The 22,150-nt window shown below is 38.0% G+C and overlaps 1 protein-coding gene across 2 annotated transcripts; it reads left to right on the forward strand.

The window, feature by feature from the left end:
* The first annotated feature begins 3,487 nt into the window (after nucleotides 1-3,487).
* Nucleotides 3,488-22,012, forward strand: LOC122842218 (ATP-binding cassette sub-family C member 2-like). Of its 2 annotated transcripts, XM_044135873.1 has the most exons (33): nucleotides 3,488-3,610; nucleotides 3,695-3,893; nucleotides 4,461-4,637; nucleotides 4,733-4,870; nucleotides 4,968-5,108; nucleotides 5,200-5,322; nucleotides 5,442-5,497; nucleotides 5,578-5,824; nucleotides 5,970-6,151; nucleotides 6,579-6,756; nucleotides 7,078-7,332; nucleotides 7,870-7,935; nucleotides 8,053-8,190; nucleotides 8,272-8,418; nucleotides 8,501-8,585; nucleotides 9,875-9,941; nucleotides 10,057-10,183; nucleotides 12,113-12,289; nucleotides 12,381-12,548; nucleotides 12,727-12,907; nucleotides 12,980-13,115; nucleotides 14,083-14,176; nucleotides 15,717-15,936; nucleotides 16,720-16,874; nucleotides 17,067-17,222; nucleotides 17,379-17,578; nucleotides 18,191-18,317; nucleotides 18,429-18,530; nucleotides 19,139-19,282; nucleotides 19,991-20,149; nucleotides 20,234-20,400; nucleotides 21,080-21,274; nucleotides 21,393-22,012. In XM_044135873.1, exons 2-33 carry the CDS (start codon nucleotides 3,849-3,851, stop codon nucleotides 21,520-21,522), a joined length of 4,683 nt encoding a protein of 1,560 aa, XP_043991808.1. In that variant the 5' UTR covers nucleotides 3,488-3,610; nucleotides 3,695-3,848; the 3' UTR covers nucleotides 21,523-22,012. The 2 variants fall into 2 exon arrangements, with proteins under 2 accessions (XP_043991808.1, XP_043991809.1); XM_044135874.1 differs by having other exon boundaries at nucleotides 3,488-3,893.
* Nucleotides 22,013-22,150: the final 138 nt, after the last annotated feature.

Below are 22,150 nucleotides of genomic sequence, written 5' to 3' on the forward strand. Positions count from 1 at the left end.
TTAGTTAGCATGCATTACCAAGGTCTGCAGCATTAATTAATTCAGCCTGTTATTTATTATGGCAATTCATAGCAAATGTCATCTTGCAGAACCAAAAACATCTAATATATGTTCCGAACATATATTCATGTTCAATAAATTAGATTTTTTTTTTTTTTCAGCAGCTCAATTTACTAAGTAAAACATATTATAGACTAATTACAGACTGATGTCTTGAAGCCTTCAGGTTCTTTTTTTTGCTAACAACTATTAAATTAATACTACAATTGTTAATACAGAAATATGGGCTTATCGGAAAGCATGTTTATTTAATGGTCTTACCAGAGCATTTTCTAATTTACTGCACATTAGGGCAATTAAATAAATCCAATAATAAATACATTATATCTCAACCATAGTTAGTTACAATACAATGTCGTAGGGTTCAGTTCTTTATTCCAATTACTAAAAAGGTTTAAGAAAATTCAGCAGTTACGTAAAGTCACTAACCTTGCAGCAATACCTCATATAGTGCAAGTGACTAAATGAACAACTCACTTTTAACAGGAAGAAGCATCCAGCAGATCGTGACTCGATGTGAGTCGCCATCTGTCTCAACTGACTGGAGGTTTGACCAGGTATATCACTTGTTCATTCCACCGACCTCACATTTATGTTGTAGTCCACAATGTGTTTGGGGCCATTTCAGAAGCTAGCTGTTTAAAGCTAGCTGTTTACCTCCCTTACGCATTTCAAAACCAGTCCTGATTCATTTTGGGATTATTGTCCTGTTGGGACACCCTTATATCCTCAAGTTTGGAAAAGCTTGCGGTTTTTCTGGAGATAAGGAGGAAGAATTTTGAGGCAACTCTATCTTCACTATTCCGTCCATTTGTGCGGTGCAACGACATGCACTCAGCATGACGCTACCACCTTGGTGATTCTCTCATTCTGTTATTGCTAAACCTTTCTCAGAGAGAGGATGAGAACTTTGGTTTATAGGTTTATTTTGCCAGGAAACAAATCAGTTTCAGTAATATGCTATTAAGACTACCGGTAGTCAAATTAAATAAACACACTGTGCAAAAAGTTTTTCTACTTTTGTGCAATTTCTTAACTTGCATTTATTTTGTGGAGGTGTTAATAAACCTCATAGCTCATTAAGTGAAATGCCTGATCATTATGATATAAAAAGACCTATAATATTTTGTGGTTTTAGTTGGGGCCTGCCCCATAGCAATGCACAAGGAGAGCAGTGACTGACTTGCAAAGCAAGTCAGTCACTGCCTCCATGCATTTCATGGCAGGCACCTATTGTTCTACACCCAATAGAATGTCTCTTTAAGTATTATTTATTATTCTTCCGTCACCCGGAATGCGGCTCGTACCGCTGCGAGCCCACCCACAAAAGTATCAAAACGTGCGGCTCGATCCCGGGAGGTGTGCTATTATTTTTGGTGGGATTTGGAGTTACCATGGCGACGTAAAAAGCAACAAACGACCCCAAAATCACTAACAAGCTCACCAGGTGCAACTCTCATCATCAAGGGGACGAAGCAACCACTAAATCCTGAAAATACCCTATTTTTGAGGATTTTCTGTGTCGTCATGTAGAAACACCATTCAAACTTCATTTTGTAGATACGTCTGTGATCTCTTTTAAAGTGAAGACAGCAGGTCAATATGAATTATGGTTTGTCCACAACTTCTTTCTAAGCGACCCAAAGTTTTTGATTTTTGGAAAAATCAGAGTGTGAAGGCCGCTCCGCTAGAGTGAGAGTCAGAGACATTTTGACCCCAAATCATTTTTTAACTCGCCCTCACGCTCACAAATATTGCATGATTGGTATGAAACTCGGTCATGACATTGATACGCATGCCTGCTCCGGTCAAATGTTTTCAAAAATTATCTAGTGCTTACGGTTTTCTCTCTAGGTGCTTCAGAGCAAAGTCATGCGCAAGGGTAGCAGACAGATCTCACTGATTCACTTCCATGTATTTCTAAAAAATTTCTGACCTTGGCACACACTTTTTTTTATCTCATCGCTGTTAATACTGTGAGTGAGGTAGAGATATGAATGGCGGGACTATGTGAGAAGACAAATAGCCCTCTCATATGCTTCAAACGGTTTTCGAATATGTATTACGGTTCCCGAACAGGAAAGAGTTGTTTGCAATGCTTTTTTTAGTCAAACTGGCTGGCTCAAACAGAGAATTGTCTCCCCCTGGATGTCTCACTCACAGCTGGCAGAGAGGATTATTTACCATAGCAACGGAACCCCGAGCAGGGAGAGCTGCTTAGGACTACAAATACGCATCACTGTAGTTCGAACTAGTAGTTCAGTTAAAACAGAGGAGGACTGAGCTGGCCTTTAGAACTACTTGCTGCTATGGGCTGTATATAACTCATTTAACTCAGTCACTGTTACACATGGGATGAGTTTGGCCCTTTGAAATGAAGCTTACTGAAAATTTCAAAATAAAAGTCCTTGAAAATTTTTACATCAGATAATTGCTTTTTTGAGCGTTATATGACTGATTTAATCCAATGACTGTTACACATGGAATGACTTTTACCCTTTCAAATGAAGCTTAACAAAAATTTCAAAATAAAAGCCTTGGCAATTTTTACATCATGTATTTTCTCTTTTTGGCTTTATGTGACTGGTTTATCCAAAGCACTCTTAAACACTGGATTAGTGTGGGCATTTATGATGAAGCTTTCTGCAAATTTCAAAATAAAAGCCTCAATATGACCCTCAGGTTAATATTAGAATGCTTCATATTCTTCTCTCAGGTTAGGGAACTGCCTTGCGCAGCAAGGCAGTTCATTAGCATTAGCCTTTTAGCTTAAATAAGCTATTAGCTATTTTCTGACTTATTAGCCATGTTTAGTATACTTAATGGTGTAAGTCAAGTATAGAAAACATGCTAGTGAGCTGATTATCATGCTGAATCGTTCATGTCCATGTTAGTCAACATTCTTGTGATTCTCCACATGCTTCTTTTGAATTTTTGAGCTAAGCTTTAGCATTGATGCAAATTTTTAGCATCGGAACGCTGGGTCCAAACCGACGGGCACACTTTGGCAGGCCCCAGTTAAATTTCTTCAGGAATTTTCTAGTTTATGTTACTCTAGGCATAACGGAAAGCTATTGTAGCCAAGTTGTAATAATTCATATAGTACAGTTTCCTTTGGTAACACAAAGTGAGTAAACTTAGACTAACACAGCAGCTTTGCACTGTCTTCTAGTCTGCTTTGAACTCTGCATCGCATATTACAAAATCTTCTTCTTTAGTCTTCTCGAAAATAGTGAAAGTTTAATCTCATTTGTCTCACTTTTGCTAGACTAGAAATGCTCAGTTAGAGTACACTGAGGATCTAAGTCCAACCCTAGTCTAGCTCAAGTTAAAAAAAGTAATAGATAATGTAGGAGGCTCATGCAAACAATCCCACCCCCTGGCTTTCACCCATTTTTTGTGAGCTGCAGATGTTTTATTGGTGACTTTAAAAACATCTCGACAGTTGTTTAACCATGTCAGTTAAGAACTTAATGACATTGGACTTTAAAAAAATATGTGATAGTCTAGACTCAAAAAGACCAGGACATAAAAACAGAATCAGAAAGAGGTGCCCTCCACTTTTTCTAAACACAAATTTTTGTTTTTTACTGTTTTTCAGAGTAATATTTGAGCTTAGATATTCTCTTCATAGGGGTTTGCAGAGACTTTGTTAATGCTTCAAGGATCCAGGATCAAAGTCCCCAACAGAAACATCCTGTAATTGTCTTTGCACCATGGGTGGACAGAGGGCACCAGGCGTCTGGACGTCAAATCCTCGCCCGTGAGTGAAGCCGACACAGCAGATAATGTGTGCTGCGTTTCTGGAGGAGTACTGCGGGTCAGTCTTTTGGGTAGGTCTAACTGTTGATGTTCTTTAAAAGTGTAGTTAAGCTTTTTCTGTCTCAAGACGAGTCTAGTGATTAGCTGTGATGCATAAACATATCTGGTCTGCAACCTCTAATGTTTATCTTCCCAAACACAACCCAATAATTACAAAAATGACAGATTCTATATTTAAAGTTTCTCATTATTAACATGTTTAAACTAATTTAAAAGTTTAATTAGGCATAAAACATTGTGAAATTTTGTTCAGGTTCTTCAGCTTATTGTCAGTGTTTCCAACTTTTAAGACACCTAGTCTTAAGATTTGACTAGAGTGAACTAGTACTCTAGGTACTAGTTGATTATTTGAAATGCACATTTCTCTAAGGACATACATATTTATTTGATTGAAACAAGCTTTCTTCTCTTAAACCTGTGAAACTATTTTTTTTCCAAGTCTTTTAAAGGTGTATAAAAATTTAAACTTCTTTTTTAAAGGTCTAAATGGCTGTCATTTTTTCTCTTTAGGTGAACATCAAAATGTTATGTAACATGTTTATGATGCATGTGTGTACATATTTGTGTTTGTACCTCAGAATGAGTCCTATTTGGAGAGAGAGGACCCTGACCTCCCAGTATGTCTGGAACAGACAGTTCTGGTCTGGATCCCTCTGGGCTTCCTCTGGCTATGCGCTCCATGGAACCTCATGTCTTTCTGTAAAAGATCACAAGTAAATACAAAACGTCGGACTAAGCTCTACCTCTGCAAACAGGTATTGAACAATTAAAACACTCTCATTCTTTCAACATGTGATGCTGAGATGGAAGCATTTTAATAATCATTCTAATCTTTCTCTTCCCTCCTCAGCTTGTTGTGTTTCTGTTGTTTCTGACGGCCATTGGAGGCCTGATTGTCACATTAGTAGAAGATTTTGGTCCAAACAGCTCAGCAGAGAAAAATTCTGCTGTATTCTACACAAACCCAGTCCTCTTCGCTGTCACATGGGTAAAGTTTAGGTTTTAGGTTCAGATATTTGCTCCAATATTTAATATTGAAGCAATCTTCACAGTCTACTTTGTGATTTGATATATTTTGTTTTCAGATTCTCCTGCTGTTGTGTCAAGAAGGAGTGAGACGAAAAGAAAAAGTAGTAGACTCTGCTTCTCTTTTTCTTTTCTGGCTTCTCCTTGTCCTCTGTGACATTTTCCCTTTCCAGACCCTCCTACGGGAAGCTCTTAGGCTGGTATGAGCAACCAAAGATTAGCTATGGGTTTATATTTAAGTTAAATATTAAATACAACATCTGTCTAACCCTTTAACATCTTGACACCCAGGGAGAGGTCAGAGATGTCCCTCGTTTCTCTCTTTTCTACATTTCCTTTGGTCTGGAGGTGATAGCACTCATTCTCTCCGCTTTGGCTGACATCTCTCCAGAGACAAAGGAACTTGTGAAAAAGGTGATTTTTGTTCTTTTTGATTTTACTTTGAAATTGTCTAAATCACACTGCAATACCACAAAATAAACCTAATCTAATATCCTTAGCATCAGTTTACATCTTTGTTGTTTGTGTTGCAGAATCCAGAGGCTGGTGCAACATTCTTGAGCAGAACCACTTTTAACTGGTTCAATGGGTAAATTCACAACCACAACAAAAAACTTCTAGCAAACCTTTTTTCATAGCATAATCTAAGGTTTCTACTTTCTTTTCCAGCATGGTGGTGAAAGGCTACAAAAAGCCTCTGGTTCAGGAGGACATGTGGGAGCTGAACGAGGTGGACAGCATCTCTTACATCAGTCAGCGTTTCAGTCATCACATGCAATTAGAGTTGGGTAAAGCTCGGATCCGATTTCATAAAAAGTTGAAGAATAAACTGATCAAAAATCGAAGCAAATCTATGGAAACACCTTCTGAAAGCAACGGTCTGGGGAAAGGTGTGAGTCAGGATGTACTGATGATGGTGAGAACATTCAAATATAACAAACAACCCATTCAGGTTTATAATCCCCAATAATAATTGTATTTTCAACAACACCGATTCTGTTCCAGGTGGTCCCCATATGCTTTTGTGTTCCTAAAGAGTGTGCTTACATATTTTACATCAGGAGGAAAAAGGAAAGAAAGAAGATGAAAATAAGCAGAAGAAGAAAAAGAAGGAGGACACAAATTATCCAAATTCATGGCTGGTTACCACCATCTACAAGACATTTAAATGGCTCCTGATCGAATCTGCCTTCTTCAAACTTCTGCAGGATCTTCTGGCTTTTGCCAGTCCTCAAATCCTGAAGTGAGTTAGATTTGCAGGAATAAATGACAGTTTATTGGTTTATATGTAGGTAGCGAAACTGCTCTGCTAACCAAAGTAAAAACAATTTAATCAGTAGCATCTAGTTTGCTACAACGTTGTTGTTTTTTTTTCCTCTTTCACTTAATCTATTTAAATCCCCATACAAACATTTTTTCAATGTCTGTACGCTCAGAGAAATTTGACTTAAAATTTGATCCAGTCTGACCTTGTGAATGTCTAAACCTGCATGGTTTAACTGTTTACTCCTCATTGATTAGTTGAGACATTCACTGATAACACCAGGACAGCTTGAGAAGAAACTAAACAGAAGCTAATTTGTAAACGAGTAAAAGGATTACCTGGAAGAGGATTATGAGTTTGACATGATCATCATAGATGATAGTACATGTTTTATTCTTTTACTCAGGTTGATGATCTCCTTCACTCAGGACAAATCCAGCTATGCCTGGGAAGGGTATTTGTATGCTGTGCTGCTGCTGGTGGTGGCTCTTCTACAATCGTTGTTCTTGCAGCAGTGTTTGCGGCGATGCTTTGTTCTGGGGATGAAGGTTCAAACTGCCCTCATGGCTGCAGTGTACAAGAAGGTAACAGCAGAGAAGACATCACAACAACCCCTTTATGCAATTTAATTAAGCTAAAACTCCAACCTTTGATTTTGTAAATAAGTTTTGTCATTTATTTAAAAGACTCCCAAAACATAGACAACATTTTTACTTTTCTTTATTAATGCAATTTATTGCATTTTGTAACTATGAAACTATTGACTTTAAATTCAGCCCCTTTGTCAGATATATGACTTCCAACTGCAGCTAGAACTAATAGCTTAATCCTTTATCTTATTCAGCTTTGAACATGGTTACTTTGTTTCCCTCTTTTCATCATTTATCTTCTATCGTCTTTCAAAGGCGTTGGTGATGTCTAATGACAACCGCAAAGAGTCAACAGTCGGAGAAACTGTGAATCTCATGTCAGCAGACGCCCAGCGCTTCAACGACGTGACCAAATTTATCCACCTGCTGTGGTCCTGCCCTCTGCAGATCATTGTGTCCATCGTTTTCTTGTGGCTGGAGTTGGGACCTTCAACACTAGCAGGGGTTGCAGTAATGCTGCTAATGGTGCCGGTCAATGGACTGTTAGCCAACCAGGCCAAAAAAATTCAGGTCGCTAAATTTTTTTGGAATTACAAATAAATTCTTTGTCCACCTTTCAAATGTGGCTTGTGTGATAACTGTTGCTTAGTTTGTGTTAAAATTGTGTTTTGAGGTTGAAAAAAAAAATTAGATATAGATACGATTGCTTTCAAAATTTAAAAACAAGATGGAGGATTCCTTCTCTTTAGCACAAACAGAATCGGTCACTAAAAATGAAGCATGTCTCAAATGCATCAAATCTTGCTCCAATCTTTGAAAATTTAAGAACAGAGAAGCAGCAATCTAATTGATTTATGCCAGTCTGGAAAGCCTGGACTTTCTTTTGACCTTTTGATACTTGCCCTGTAGCTTTCTGCAGGTGTCCGCCTTGTTCATGATCTTTCTCAGGTCTGATTCTTTGGTATTTATTTTGTAAGCACTTTGACAGGTTTTGAAAATCTTCCCACAACTTATTTTACTTGCAGTTTTATTTAAGGTACTAGAGTTTCTCTATTTTTGATATATGCTACTTGTGATTAATTATGAATGCATTATATTTGTTTTCAGCAAGAAAACATGAAGTCTAAAGACAAGAGATTAAAAATAATGAATGAAATACTGAATGGAATCAAGGTAATCCCCTCCTCTGATAATGATCAGATACTTAAATTCTTTCTAACATATTTAGATATTTTAGTATAATATAAGTGGGTCCACTTGTTTCTTACTTCATCCTTCATTTCTTACCAGACTCTGAAACTGTTTGCGTGGGAGCCGTCCTTCCAGACTCAAGTTGAAAATATTAGAGGAGAAGAACTGAAGGTGATGAGGAAGTTTGCCTATCTCACATCTTTCTCCACCTTTATCTCCAACTGTGCCCCCACTCTAGTGAGTTATTTTAAAAGTTTCCCAAGTTAGTAAAAGCCCATAAAGGTTCTTGACGCTAACTTGGCCTGTGGGTTTTGGCAGGTCTCTTTGGCCACATTTGCTGTGTTTGTTGCTGTGAGCTCAGACAACATATTAACTGCTGAGAAAGCCTTCACTTCAATCTCTCTATTCAACATTTTACGACAGCCACTAAGCATGCTTCCTATGCTCATAGCTTCCATTGTGCAGGTAAATACTGTTTTAACTTCAGCATGGACACAAGTCAGAGCTGTAATGAAAACTATGATTACCTGTTGATTTCACACGTCAGACAACGGTGTCTAAGAAGAGACTGGAGAAGTTTCTGGGAGGAGATGATCTTGAGAGCGACATTGTGTGTCATGACCCTAGTTTTAGTAAGTTAATCATTTATTTGTTTTGTTATACCCCTCCAAACTAACTCTCTATTCTGAGCTGTTGACACTTAACCATCTCTCCATCCAGTGGGGACTGAGATTCCTAAACATGCTGAATCTTATGCTGATCAGTATCTATAGGAAATCTATTTAGCTGTTTTATCAAGGTAGCCCCGTTTGGCTTCTGACAGCCCACATCTGAGTGTTGATTCTGTATGTTAGGTTTAGCTTCTACTTAAAATTTGCTCCTCAAAATCTGCTTTTTGATGGAAAAACTGGTGTTCTGACAGATGAATGAGCATGCCCATGGAAGTCAGACCAATCACACAAAAGATTTGCATGGAGAGCAAGGCAAAAAGCTCATCAGGGGACTTATAATAAGAAGGAATGGAAGACATGAGGTTGAGAACAAAACAACCCAGTTTTCATCACGCATCTGCGACAATGAGGACTGATTTTGCAAGTTCAGCTCCACCATGCAGAACCCTCTAACTCCTACTATTAAAATGTGGAAAATCCCTATTGACTAACAATAGCTTACTCCATTCAATATGCATACCTTATTATAAAAGCCAAAATTAGCTGGAATGTTGTCAGTAGCATGTTGATCTCTAACATACTTCATGTAGGATGCAAACAGCAGTGGGTAGGCTAAAATTAGTTAAAATGCTAACGTAAGCTTAAATGATGTCTGTAGCGTGCGGACTATTCCTAACAAGTGACTTGCTTCATTCAGTATGCAAACCTCAGTGTGCAAGTTAAAATGCTTTGAAGAGCATGTGTGTTCCCTTACATGAAAATCACATGTGATCACATGTGGATCACATGTGATTTTTTGTGTGATTTTCACATGTGAAAATTACATGTGATCACATGTGGAAATGTGTGATTCACATGTGAATCACATGTGATTTTACCACGAAACGTTCCAAAATCACACGTATTCATGTGCCTTCACATGTGATTCGCATCATTCACATGTAAAATTTGTGTGAACCACATGTGATTTTCATGGGATTTTTTTGTAAGGGTTATCACTAGTGTGTTGAAGAACATTGACTTACTCCTTTCTGTAGGCATTGCTTTCGCAGGCCCCAATAAAAATAAATAAATAAATGTAGCTGCCTCATCTGGAGGCAGTCTTTGGAGCTTGGGGGCTGGTCGCTTTTCAACATGCAGACCACACCTAGTTATTTTTTAATCATACTATGCATGGAAATAAAGGATGGTCTCACCCACAGTCAGGAATTTGACTGGGTGATTTGTTTTAATGTGTTTTCTTTCCCAAGACTCTGCTGTCAGCATATGTGATGGTTCTTTCGCATGGGAAAAAGACTCTGAACCTCTACTTAAAAGGTGTGTCTGTTCTATTTAGTTCATAGCTATTCTTAAGTGTCTTGCAGTATGTGGCCACAAAATTGGCTTTTAAAGCTACTGTATTTTTCACTTTACTTTTGCCTTTGTTTCCCAGTGTGTCGCTGGACATTAAGCCTGGCAGACTGGTAGCTGTAGTAGGAGCTGTGGGCTCAGGGAAGTCCTCTCTCTTGTCGGCGCTCCTGGGAGAAATGCACAGGACCAAAGGCTTCGTTAACATTCAAGTAAAATGTTTTTGTATGTTTTTATGCATTACTTAGGGTAAAAATAGTGGCAATAATAAAAAAAGAACAGTTTAAAACGATACTTGGCAGATTTCTAAAGAGTGTACTATTGCTCTTGTTTCCCTAAAGATACCATTAGTACCTAGGCTTTTCTGTTGATCAGAAAAAAAAAATGGACTGAGATATTTCTAAGAATATTACAACTCAAATTAATAATTGAAAGATTTTATGAAAATATGACATGTTGCAGGAGTGCCCAAATCCGGCCTCAGAGCTACCATCCTGTTACTTTTAGATTCAACCCTGGTCCAACACATCTATCAAGTGGCTAAATTCCTTCACCAGCAGTCATTCATCTTCGTAGTGGCCTGGTAACAAGCCACTCATTTGATTCAGGCATGTTGGAGCAGGTATGCGTGCATCTGAGTTACAGGATGGTGGCTCTTGAGGACAGCTAAAAGGCACAAGCAGACAAAAAAATACTCAAAAGAAGGATGCAATCCAAAATATGTTAAAAACTGCTGGTGGAAATGATGTGGACAAGAGTAGTGCCAAAAGTTCTTTGGTCACTACTGTGCTCAGATAGCAGACTGACAAGCCTGGCCACATAGCCAAGGAAATAACAATGTGTGGTTCTATTTATTATGAATAAATAAAAAGCATGAACAGCCATGTCCATAATTAAAACAGGCTGAGCCACATTTATTCTCAGAAAATACACACAGTTGACACTCATTAGACAAAGTGAGCATGTGAAAGTCACACTGAAAAAAATACCTCTTTGGATGAACATAAAAAAATCATGGAAAGGTTTTCCACCTGATGGCTTTATTTCAGCACCATGTAATTCTGTTACTCCTTCTTAAAGCAAATGTGTTAGGTCACCTTAATTTATTAAGGTTATTCCAATGTAAAGCAATTGTGTTGGCTCATCTTATGTTATTATGGTTATTCTATGGTTGATTCTAAATCAAACATGTTGGCTCAACTTAATTTATTATGGCTATTCCAAATTAAAGCAAATGTGTCAGCTCAATTTAATTTATAAAGGTTGATTCAACTCATTTACTATAGTTGGACCCAATGTAATTTAAAAGAGCCAGTCCAACTAATTTGCAACACTTTGGACCAAATAATTTTAAGATTAATGGCAATTTAATTGAAACCAACTTTTTTTTCTCCGAAGAGTTTTGCTGGCACTAGTGGCTTGTATTTTTTTGAGACAGTAGGCAGACAGGAAAGAGGGCGAAGACATGCGGCAAAGGTCACCGGGACCAGGAGTCGAACCAGCGACGTCTGCGTCGAGGGCCTCCAAACGTGCGGTGTGCTAAACCCCTGCGCCACCACATTTAAGAACTATGACGGTGCAGTTCTTAAATGCCAATAGTGCCCTGCTGAGAAAAACAAATATCTATAGTTTAATGTGTAACTAAAACCGCTTTGAAGTTTTCCCAGGCGCAAAACAGTTATGTCTCGTCATCTTCCATAATCTCTCAATATCCCCTGATCTCGCTAGACCCTCTTCAGAGGGAAATGAATCTGACTAAATTGAATCACGTTATCTCAACTTGAATACATTATTCAAGCTGAGACAAAAACGATTGTCTCGTGTGAACTCGCGTGATATCCTGTGATCTCACTCGGCTTCAGCACAAGATCAGTCTGACTATAATGAATCATGTTATCTCAACATGATTAAATTTCATAAACGTGAAGTTGTTGAATTTCTTATTTATCCAACATGATTGTATCACGTTTTTGTTTGAAACATGAAATTATTTAGTTAAAAGCACATGATATTCTTTTGTTAATGTGATAACCCCTAAGTTAATTTTTTACAGTGCATAGAGAACTCTAAGCTCTAAATTTTGTTTAGCATATCTTTTAAAATTAAAGAATGGTTACTGGATCTTTTGTATTTTCGTCCAGAGCTCTCTTGCATTTGTACCACAGCAAGCCTGGATCCAAAGTGCCACTCTGCGGGATAACATCTTGTTCGGCTCTCCCTATGAAGAGCAGAGGTTCAAAGATGTACTGGAGGCATGTGCTTTGGGCCCCGACCTCAAGCTGCTGTCTGCAGGAGATCTCACTGAGATTGGAGAAAAGGTAGGTTTAAGCGTTCAAAGCTTAGAATTTAAACAATGTTAGGATTGTTTGCATGAAATGTTTTGGTAATACATTAGATTTGTATCCATAGGGTATCAATCTCTCAGGAGGTCAGAAACAGCGTGTCAGCTTGGCCAGAGCAGTTTACAGTCAGGCTGATATTTTTCTACTAGATGACCCCCTGTCTGCGGTTGACTCTCATGTGGGAAAGCATCTATTTGATAAAGTTATTGGACCCGATGGACTTCTGAAAGACAAGGTGTGTATGTGCAGAATTAATGTGTTGCATAAAAGCATGGACAAGATCTTGTTGGTTAGGTTGAAAAACTCTCCCTGGAATTTCAGTAAAGTTGGGATCTGAATGGCTTTGATTGTATTCCCATAAAGACCTAATAATGCAAAGCTTTTTTTTTTTAAACTATTTTGTGTCTCTGCAGACTCGTATCCTGGTGACTCATGGAGTTAGTTTCCTGCCTTGTGTAGATGAAGTTGTAGTTTTGGTGAATGGACGAGTTTCTGAGGTGGGATCCTACCAGAGCCTCCGAGCCAGCAAAGGAGCTTTCTCAGAATTTTTAGACGCATACGGCCCAGAGCAAAGTAATCAAACAAGTTCAGAAGGTAATTATGTGAATTCCCATTCAATATAAGGAATGTTAGATGAAATATTAATCTTTATCACTATCCTTTTAGATGGATGTCACGATAAAGAAGACTTCATCTCTGACTCAGAGGACAACCAGTCAGACGTTCCTTTGGCAGATGCTGTTTCTCTCATGCTGAGGAGGGAAAACAGCAACCGACGGAGCCAGAGAGGAAACAGAAGCAGGTTTGATCTAATTGTACTGTACAAATGCTGAGAATGGCTGTCCCCTCTGTAAATTTTTATTAAGCTTAGTTTATGTCAAACGGAGTCATGGTTCCATATCTCATGTTAAACTTCATTGCAACCAACAACTCTGAGAGTAAAAACATATATAATAAATAAATAAAGTGTAATGAAGTATATCCCTTTTGAAATATTCCCCTCCAGTATTTCAGCAGCCACACACTGAGTCTGTATGGGTCTTCTTTATCAGGCTGGCACATCTGGAAGTGATTAATTATTCTCTACAGAACAGCTCAGTCTTTGGTGTTTACCAAACATAGCATGTAGTATGATTATCAAAATAGCATTTTTTATTTTTTTTTGTCTTTGCATCCATCTCCTAATTCTAATTTTCAGTGATCTTTTTATCTGATTTGTTCAGACTTATAAATGTAGCAGTAATATTGGTGAACCATTTCTCCATTTCACATTGTGGGCTGCTGCTGCTCACACTTGTTAGCTCAACTTCTGTTGAATTTGATCAGTAATTAAATAATTTTTTTTTTCACTGAAATATTTCAATCAGTTTTTATGTTGAGATTAAAGAGTACTTTGTTTTATTGTTTATACTACATATCAAGTCATATTTACCATTATTTTATTTACAAAAGCAATAAGGTGTTGAACCATCCAAAGAAGGTGAATATTTTTATAGGCATTTCACAATATATCGGTATATAATGTGCCTATATATATTTTATAGGTACAATATATAAAATGTGATATAATAGATAGAATGTGATCCTCACAATAGATAGAATGTGGGGAGAGTTGTTCTGGAATTACATGGTGGTGTAAAAACGATAACTCCAAAAAAGAAATTCAAAGACTTATTTTTTGCTCAAAGCTTTGCTATAGTATTTCAGTCGGTGCTCTTTCTGATTTATTTCTTTCATTTCTCCTCTCTTCTGCTCTGTGCTGTCTGTAGTTTCAGATTAAGAAAAAACAGCAATTTAAAATCCCCTGAAAACACAAAGAAAGCTCAGAGGTTAATTGAGAAGGAGACTGTGGAAACAGGACAGGTATACGTTTTTTATTAGCCTGATTCTGTCGTACTCCCAGGGTGTTTATCATTTTCAGTTTCTGCCCTTACAACTGCTGCGCCTTTTCTGAGCTCCTAATGATTCCAATCTCTTGTATGGAGAGTTTGGCTTTTCTACTACTAACCTTTGACCTTCATTATATCAGATCATAACCTCATCAAATTTATTAGACTGTGCTGTATATAAGGACCAACATGAGACCATGTTTCTTACCAGATTGTCTATATCTGGCTGAAATCTATTTCCTAAATCCTTCTTCAAATGTCATGTTCCAAGACATGCTACTAGCAGGACATTCAATTCATTGACTCGTTGAATTACACTCTAGTAAAATCCTTATAGATCCTAGAGATCACGTTTTCAGTGTATACTCACATACCGATACTGTCCACTGTTCTGTATCAGAGACCCGCAGTTATCTTTTCCTGCAGGTCTCTGATACAGAGACTTGCAGGAATTATTTTTATTAATTTCCTAGAAATTAATCAAAATAAATATTTATAAAAATAACTACCTTAGCTTCATACTTACACAGTCTAAACTTCTTCTCCTTGCAATGCCTCTGACCAGATTGAAGGAACATGCAAACAAGAATGAGAGTCACCATTGGAGATTGAGTCTGCTAATCAATACAAATGTCTGTAAAAGAGCAGTGTGGTTTTATCTATATCTCCCAATCAGCTGTTTTAACTAATTCAACCTCTGGTTCACGGCCAATCCAGTCCATAACACTGATGACTTATTCAGCAATTTATTGATTTATTGACATTTTTAAATGCACATTTGATTTTGTGGAGGGAACATATTCCTGAATGAGCATTTGAGGTCTGAAACATTGGCCTCCTAACGTCCATATTCAATGTTTGTATTCAATGCTTAGCTTGTCAATCAATCAATCAAATTTTGTTTGCATAGCACATTTCAGGATCAAAGCATTTCAAAGTGCTTTACTGGAACTTTACATAGTAACATCTTATGTAACTATCAATAATTATGAGGAATGATTTTTTACTAGTGGTATTATTAATAGAGTTAAAGTTTCTTTTAGTAAAAATGAGCAAGAGAAAATAATCAGGACACCACCAGAGAATTCGGAAGGGCGCGCCTTCCTGGAAAGATCCAAGCTCAGGAAGACAATGGCTCACACAACCAGACCATGTGTTTAAAGCCTAGATTCAGAAGCTAGGCAAACAAAACATGTGTTTTTAATGTCTTAAAATGGAGTGTGTGAGAGAAGCTCACACACTCCATTTGAATTGTTTACACAAGTCTTGTGAAATCAATAGACTTGCATGTCAATGCATTAAACCAACACATAAAAAGACATTGTATTTAACTAACTTTTCTCCGCCCATACACTTACACAAAGTTCCATCCTTGTTTAAGTATCATTGGACTTTGATAAAAACAAACAAAAAAAAAAAGAAAGAAAAGAAACATGCTTTTTCACAACACTTTGCTTTAGAGCTAGACAATTTAAAAGCATTTCCCTGGTGTTTGTTTTCTGTTTGACATCCAGGTTAAATTCTCAGTCTGGTTCCAGTACATGCAAGCCATGGGCTGGGGATATTCCTTTTGGGTCTTCTTCATTTACATCATCCAGAATGTTGCCTTTATTTGTCAAAACTTGTGGCTGAGTGACTGGACCAATGATGCAGTGGAGCATTTCAACCAGACATACTCTCCCATGAAGAGAGACACCAGGGTGGGGGTATTTGGTGCTCTTGGAATGACTCAGGGTAATTAAACAGTTCTTATATTCTTTTTGTTCCAAATGATGTCATATAACACATAAATATTGTATTGCAAAGTTACAGAAACAGTAAAATGTGTGCTGTGTTCTAATACTGGTTTACTGGCTGCCTTTGATGTGTTTAAACTGCATTTTGGACCACAGAAAGCTAAACCTCCCTCATACGTTCAAGGTTTCCTTGCTCGCAATTTGTACAATTGGCTGTTTCTATGACACCACAGATTAAAAACATTCAATCATGTTTTTCTATAATTTAAAAAAAATAAATCATGTAACATTTTCTATTTTCTAGTGATCAAGAGTTTGATTTATTATTATTTAAGCTCAAATTTACCGGTGGGTTTACGATGATTTTGAAGAACAAAATCTTGGCATCTTTCAGTCCATGAGCCAACCATGAACTCCTGAGTATAACAAATTATTGGAGAGGTTTTCCAGACACTGGGAGACGAGCCAATGTCCTGTCTAAGCATCATCAGCTTTCACCCTCAGGGAGGTGCTTCAGTCTGAAAATGGAGAAGGAACATCAACATTTTGTCTTTTTCCTTCCTAACCCTGCTACTCAACCAAAAGTAACACCATTGGAGTCTGAATGTCCCTTATGGACGTTTTTAAGTATGAAATCAAAGTATGACTTTACACTTTGATTCCTTTTAATGTATTGGCCATTGTTGTCTTTATTTTTAACAGTTGAAACCATCCTTTTGTGTAAAATGAAAGGGATTTGTTCATGGACAACTTTGTATTGTTTTTGTTGTTGTTGTTTCAGGTCTGTTTGTCTTCCTCGGCACGCTGCTCCTGACCAATGCTGCAGTCAACGCCTCTCATGTTCTGCATTCAAAACTACTTGACAATGTCCTTCGAGTCCCCATGGTTTTCTTTGACACTACACCACTTGGAAGAGTCCTCAACCGCTTTGCAAAGGTGCGGTTGTCCGTGTTTCTTTCTGAGTTTTTTATTAGCTTGTATAAGATTTTTAAAAACATGTTATTTGAAAAAATGAATAGATACATAGATACAATCCTTTCTAATTTTCATAGTTTTAAACTGTTGTTTGTTAATAACTTCCTGCTTTAAAAACTGTGAAATACCAACTCTATTTTGCTCTTCTTGCAGGACATATTCACAATAGATGAAGTCATTCCACAATTGTTCAGCTCCTGGATCATGTATCTGCTGGGCATTCTGGGAACAATGGTTTTCCTCTGTCTTTCCACTCCTCTCTTCATCATTGTCATCATTCCTCTGGCTGCGATCTACTTCTTTATACAAGTGAGTTATAATATGCAAGTTTCAGCATTTTATATCACTTGAATTTTAACACAACTTTGAAACTTTGAGTTGGATCGAAGTGACTTAAGTCCAGTGGTAGTACTAAAGAGTGTTTGTGTTAACTTGTTACAATTTTTTCCCTCCATTCTCTTCCAGCGATTCTACATACCAACGTCACGACAGCTTCGTCGCCTAGAGTCAGTCTCTTGCTCTCCTATATATTCCCACTTTGGCGAGACCATGTCAGGTCTGTCCGTGATAAGAGCCTACAACCATCAGGAACGATTTATGAAACACAATGAAGTAACCATCGATGAAAACTTGAAAACTATCTATTCAAGGATCATGTCAAACAGGTCAGCATGGAAGGGAACCCACAAGCACAACCAAACTACGATTCTTATGTCTGTCTGATTGTACAGTAGCATAGCACACGTTTGGTGGACTTTGGTGGCTTTTATTTGGAGCATTAAGTAAAAGAAACTCCCACTCATCCCATAAATTAAAAACATGGAACTTGTGTATGGGTTGCCAACTGGGGCCTACAGAAATGGTGCCACTTTTGGCTCCTATGACACTTACAAGTCTGTAACATATAGTCAGTTCTACCCAAAACCAACTCGTCTGGTGTACTTTGTTTTGGCTCCATTCAGTTTTTGCGTTTTTGTGTCAACTTCAAGTATCTCTCTGGGTTCCCCACGGTGGAACCTGTTCCAAAAATACCCATATACATGTGAGTCTGCCCAGTTTATCACTTGCTTAGATTTCTATGTGCAGGCTTCAAGTTGAACATGAGAGATCACAAATATTGCACCCACTTTACCTCTTAATACAACAAAATCTATCATCAGTCTAAAAATGTGGTAAGCAAATATAGTATTCCCACTTTCACCCTATATGGGGCTCAGACAGGGATATTTGCATACATTTGTGTTTATGTTTATAGGTAGTGTTTGTTTGCTCAACAGATGGCTGGCCATCCGCCTGCAGTTTCTCGGAAACCTTGTGGTGTTTTTTGCTGCTGTATTTGCTGTCATTTCTAGAAACTCCATTGACAGCGGCCTCGTTGGCCTTTCAATATCATACGCACTCAATGTGAGTCACTTGATCTCAATCAGAAAGCAAAATATATTACACAAGAATAACAGTATTATAAATAGCCTAAAACACCTTAATTGAATTTTTGTGTCTTGTTGTGGTTTTCAGGTAACCCTAACCCTCAACTTGGTGGTTAGCGTAACCTCACAGCTGGAGACTAGTATTGTAGCCGTTGAAAGAGTGAGTGAATACTCTGAGCTTGAGAATGAGGTATGTTGCTCTTTTTACAGTTTGCCAATATTAGATTCACATCAGTTCTCTGTTTGCTGAAATCTATTTCTATCAAGTTGGCTGAAAATATTTAGCATTTTTCTTTGTTGAAAGTTAAGTTTTGACTTTTCTGTGCAAAAATCTTCTCCTTAAGCTCATTTAGCTGGTGGTGTTTTTGATTGTAGTGGCTCCATCTGTAGTGTGTATGCCTGTACTGAAAGTTTTTCAATGAGTGAAGTTGTGCATATACCATCTCATCAATGAATCCATCGTGTCTTAGCAAAGTCCAATGAATTCAGATGGCTTTATCTGGTTACGTCAAGACTTTATTTTTTAATTTCAAAAAGTAGTTTTTGTTCAACTCTAGCTCACACATGTTCATCATGATGCAGTGAAACAGTCAAAAAACAGCTCAAGCTTTTTACAAATTTTTCTAGCATACAAGTGACACCTAGTGGCCCAACTAATATCTTAGATCAAACAGAATAATGGCTCCTGCATTGACATATGTCTTTCATCTGTCACTCTGTTGACATAATCGTACCAGGAAGAATGCTTAGACAATTTTTCAGGACAAGACATTGAGATCCTCACCTGTTTTTCTTCAGGCTCCCTGGGTGACTCAGCATCGGCCTTCAGAGAAATGGCCTGAAGTAGGAAGCCTGCAGTTTGTAGACTACAAGGTCCGCTACCGACCTGAACTGGACCTGGTCCTGAAAGGGATTTCCTGTGACATCGGTGGCACTGAGAAAGTTTGTCTCTTTCATTGTGGAAACAATCCTCAATTAAATTTTTGTTTTCAGTTGAAGAATCGAAATGAATATACCCTAAACCAACAGAGTTGTTTACATTTTGCTTTTTTTTTTGTTTGTTTGTTTCTTCTTACAAAGCAATGGGAGTTGTGATTAACTATCGATAAGGAAACTGATTGCCTATTTTTGAATTCATTTAAAAGGATTTCCTCCCTCCTGCCTAATTGGTATTTCTTCTTTTAATATATTTGTGTAGAGAGCATATTAGATATGAGGGCAAATTACTTAAAAATGTAATCTGCAGGCAATGTTTTAATCGCACACCTCTAAATTGAGATTATGTCAGTAGAATTACTCAGACATTCTGCCAACAGATCGCTTTTTAAAACCCTGATTTTATTTGTTCTCAGAAACCAGTTAAAAAGACAAATACAATTTTTTACAACTGTCTTTTATGGCTCTAGCATAAAGCAGAGAAAATTACAATCCTTATAAAATATTTGGCACTTAAAACAATCGTGTCATGACATAGACAACAATGCAGTTGGAATTTCTTTAAAGCTGGTTTCAAAGTAGAAAAGCTTCTAACTGTATTTCTGGATGTTTTTGGGAGGCACCAACTAACTGTAACCACTAAAAAGACTCATCATAGCATTTATACACCTTACTTACTAGATTGTATGTCTTTTATTCTTTCATTACTTTCAGATTGGTATAGTGGGTCGCACTGGAGCTGGAAAATCAAGCCTGGCAAACTGCCTGTTTCGCATTATTGAAGCAGCCGAAGGACGTATTCTTATCGATAATGTAGATATTTCCACCATTGGACTGCACGATCTAAGGAACAGACTCACAATCATCCCGCAGGTAGACACCAAAGACAAAAACAAATGCAGAAACAAGGTAATCTTTTCTGCTAAGTACACTAACCTATATGATTCTGGAGCGCAGGATCCAGTCTTGTTCTCTGGGACACTGAGGATGAACTTGGATCCATTTGACAAATTCAGCGATGAGGATCTCTGGAGAGTGCTTGAGCTGTCTCATCTGAAGGATTATGTAGCTGGGCTGAAGGAAGGATTACAGCATGAGGTTGCAGAAGGGGGAGAAAACCTCAGGTGGGCAACATAAACTTAAACAATGCTGACTATTCAAATCACATTGCATAGAATGTAGCTGCAGAAAGATTTACTCATAGGATGTCGAAATGTGTAAATGTCTAACTCAGATTATACTGAATGCTTTCAGAAAATTGTTGGAAATGTTCAATTATCTGTAAATATATAACTATATAATAATGATTATGTAATATATAATAATTGATAAATACTGATCCCAGAGTGATCTATGCCAATAGTGGCACAAGCAGTTATTAGATCTTTCTGCATGGAGTTTGCATGTTCTCCCTGTGCATGCGTGGGTTCTCTCCGGCTTCCTCCCACAGTCCAAAAAGATGACTGTCAGGTTAATCAGTTTCTCTAAATTCTCCCTAGGTGTGTGTGTGTGAGTGAGTGTGTTGTTTGTCTTGTATGTCTTTGTGTTTCCCTGCGACAGACTGGCGACCTGTCCAGGGTGAACCCCGCCTCTCGCCCGGTACGCAGCTGGAGATAGGCACCAGCAACCCTCCCGACCCCATTAGGGAAGAAGGGTGTAAGGAAATGGATGGATGGATGAAATATTGTTGCACATTGTTAATGGGGCAAATACTTTGTCACAGCTCTGTATACAAAACACTTTGTACACACACATTTTCTGAGAGCCCCAGATAAGATCTGAACATCTGCCTCTCTCTTCCAGTGTTGGTCAGAGGCAGCTGCTGTGCCTGGCTCGGGCTCTGCTGAGAAAATCTCGAATCCTGATCCTGGATGAAGCCACTGCAGCCGTTGACCTGGAGACAGACGACCTGATTCAGAATACAATCCGCAAAGAGTTCTCCCACTGCACGGTGCTCACCATCGCACACCGTCTGCACAGCATCATGGACAGCTCCAGGTGAGTCCGAGTTCAGCACGAAAGTCTGAAGTGTCCTGACTCACATCCAATCCAGTCACATATTAGAAGTTTATATATATTAGCCAGGATTAAATGATGTGACATTCCTGCTCCACAGGGTGATGGTCTTCGATGCTGGTAAAATTGTGGAATTTGATTCTCCAAGCAATCTGATGGAAAAGCGAGGTCATTTCTACTCCATGGCAAAGGATGCTGGGATAACAGATGAGAGCAAAACAACACTCTAAAAAGCACTTTTAGAAAGATTTTTTTTTGAAAGATTGCCTAATTTCATGGGTTTTTTTTCCTGGTGCTTTTCAAGACCTTTTTAATGTATATTAATAGAACAAAAATGCAACTATATATGTATAAGTTTTGAAAAATGCCTTACTGTTACTGTTTATGTAAACATGCTTCATATACCAAAGGAGTGGCATTTTCATCTTTTGAAACCTGATCTTGTTAGTTTTCCGCATGATCATCATCTCAACAGAAGAGAATAAGAAAGCCTGGCTTTGGTCCAACACAGCTGTTCTGTCACTTATTTTAGAATCTGCTCAACAGCAAAAAACCTTTTTTTTTTCTACTGTATCAGGCCCGATACCTGGGAGTAATGATGGACTCTGACCTGAACATCCAGAGCCAGATAAAGACAGTTACAAAGTCGGCCTTCTATCACCTTAAGAACATTTCCAGGATTAAAGGACTAATGTCTCAGCCAGATCTAGAGAAACTCATCCATGTGTTTATCTTCAGTCTCATTGATTATTGTAACAGCGTCTTCACAGGTCTGTCCAACAAATCAATCAAACAGCTGCAGCTGATCCAGAATGCTGCTGCTCGTGTTCTTACTAAAACCAGAAATAGAGCACATAA

This window comes from Gambusia affinis, linkage group LG13 (assembly GCF_019740435.1).
Source record: "Gambusia affinis linkage group LG13, SWU_Gaff_1.0, whole genome shotgun sequence".
Lineage (NCBI taxonomy): Eukaryota > Metazoa > Chordata > Actinopteri > Cyprinodontiformes > Poeciliidae > Gambusia > Gambusia affinis.

Coding starts and splice junctions, on each gene's coding strand:
- LOC122842218 (XM_044135874.1), top strand. CDS start 3,849: ATGTGTGCTGCGTTTCTGGAGGAGTACTGCGGGTCAGTCTTTTGG. Junction 4,638..4,732: donor AGCTCTACCTCTGCAAACAG/GTATTGAACAAT, acceptor TTCCCTCCTCAG/CTTGTTGTGTTTCTGTTGTT. Junction 21,275..21,392: donor AGCATCATGGACAGCTCCAG/GTGAGTCCGAGT, acceptor CCTGCTCCACAG/GGTGATGGTCTTCGATGCTG.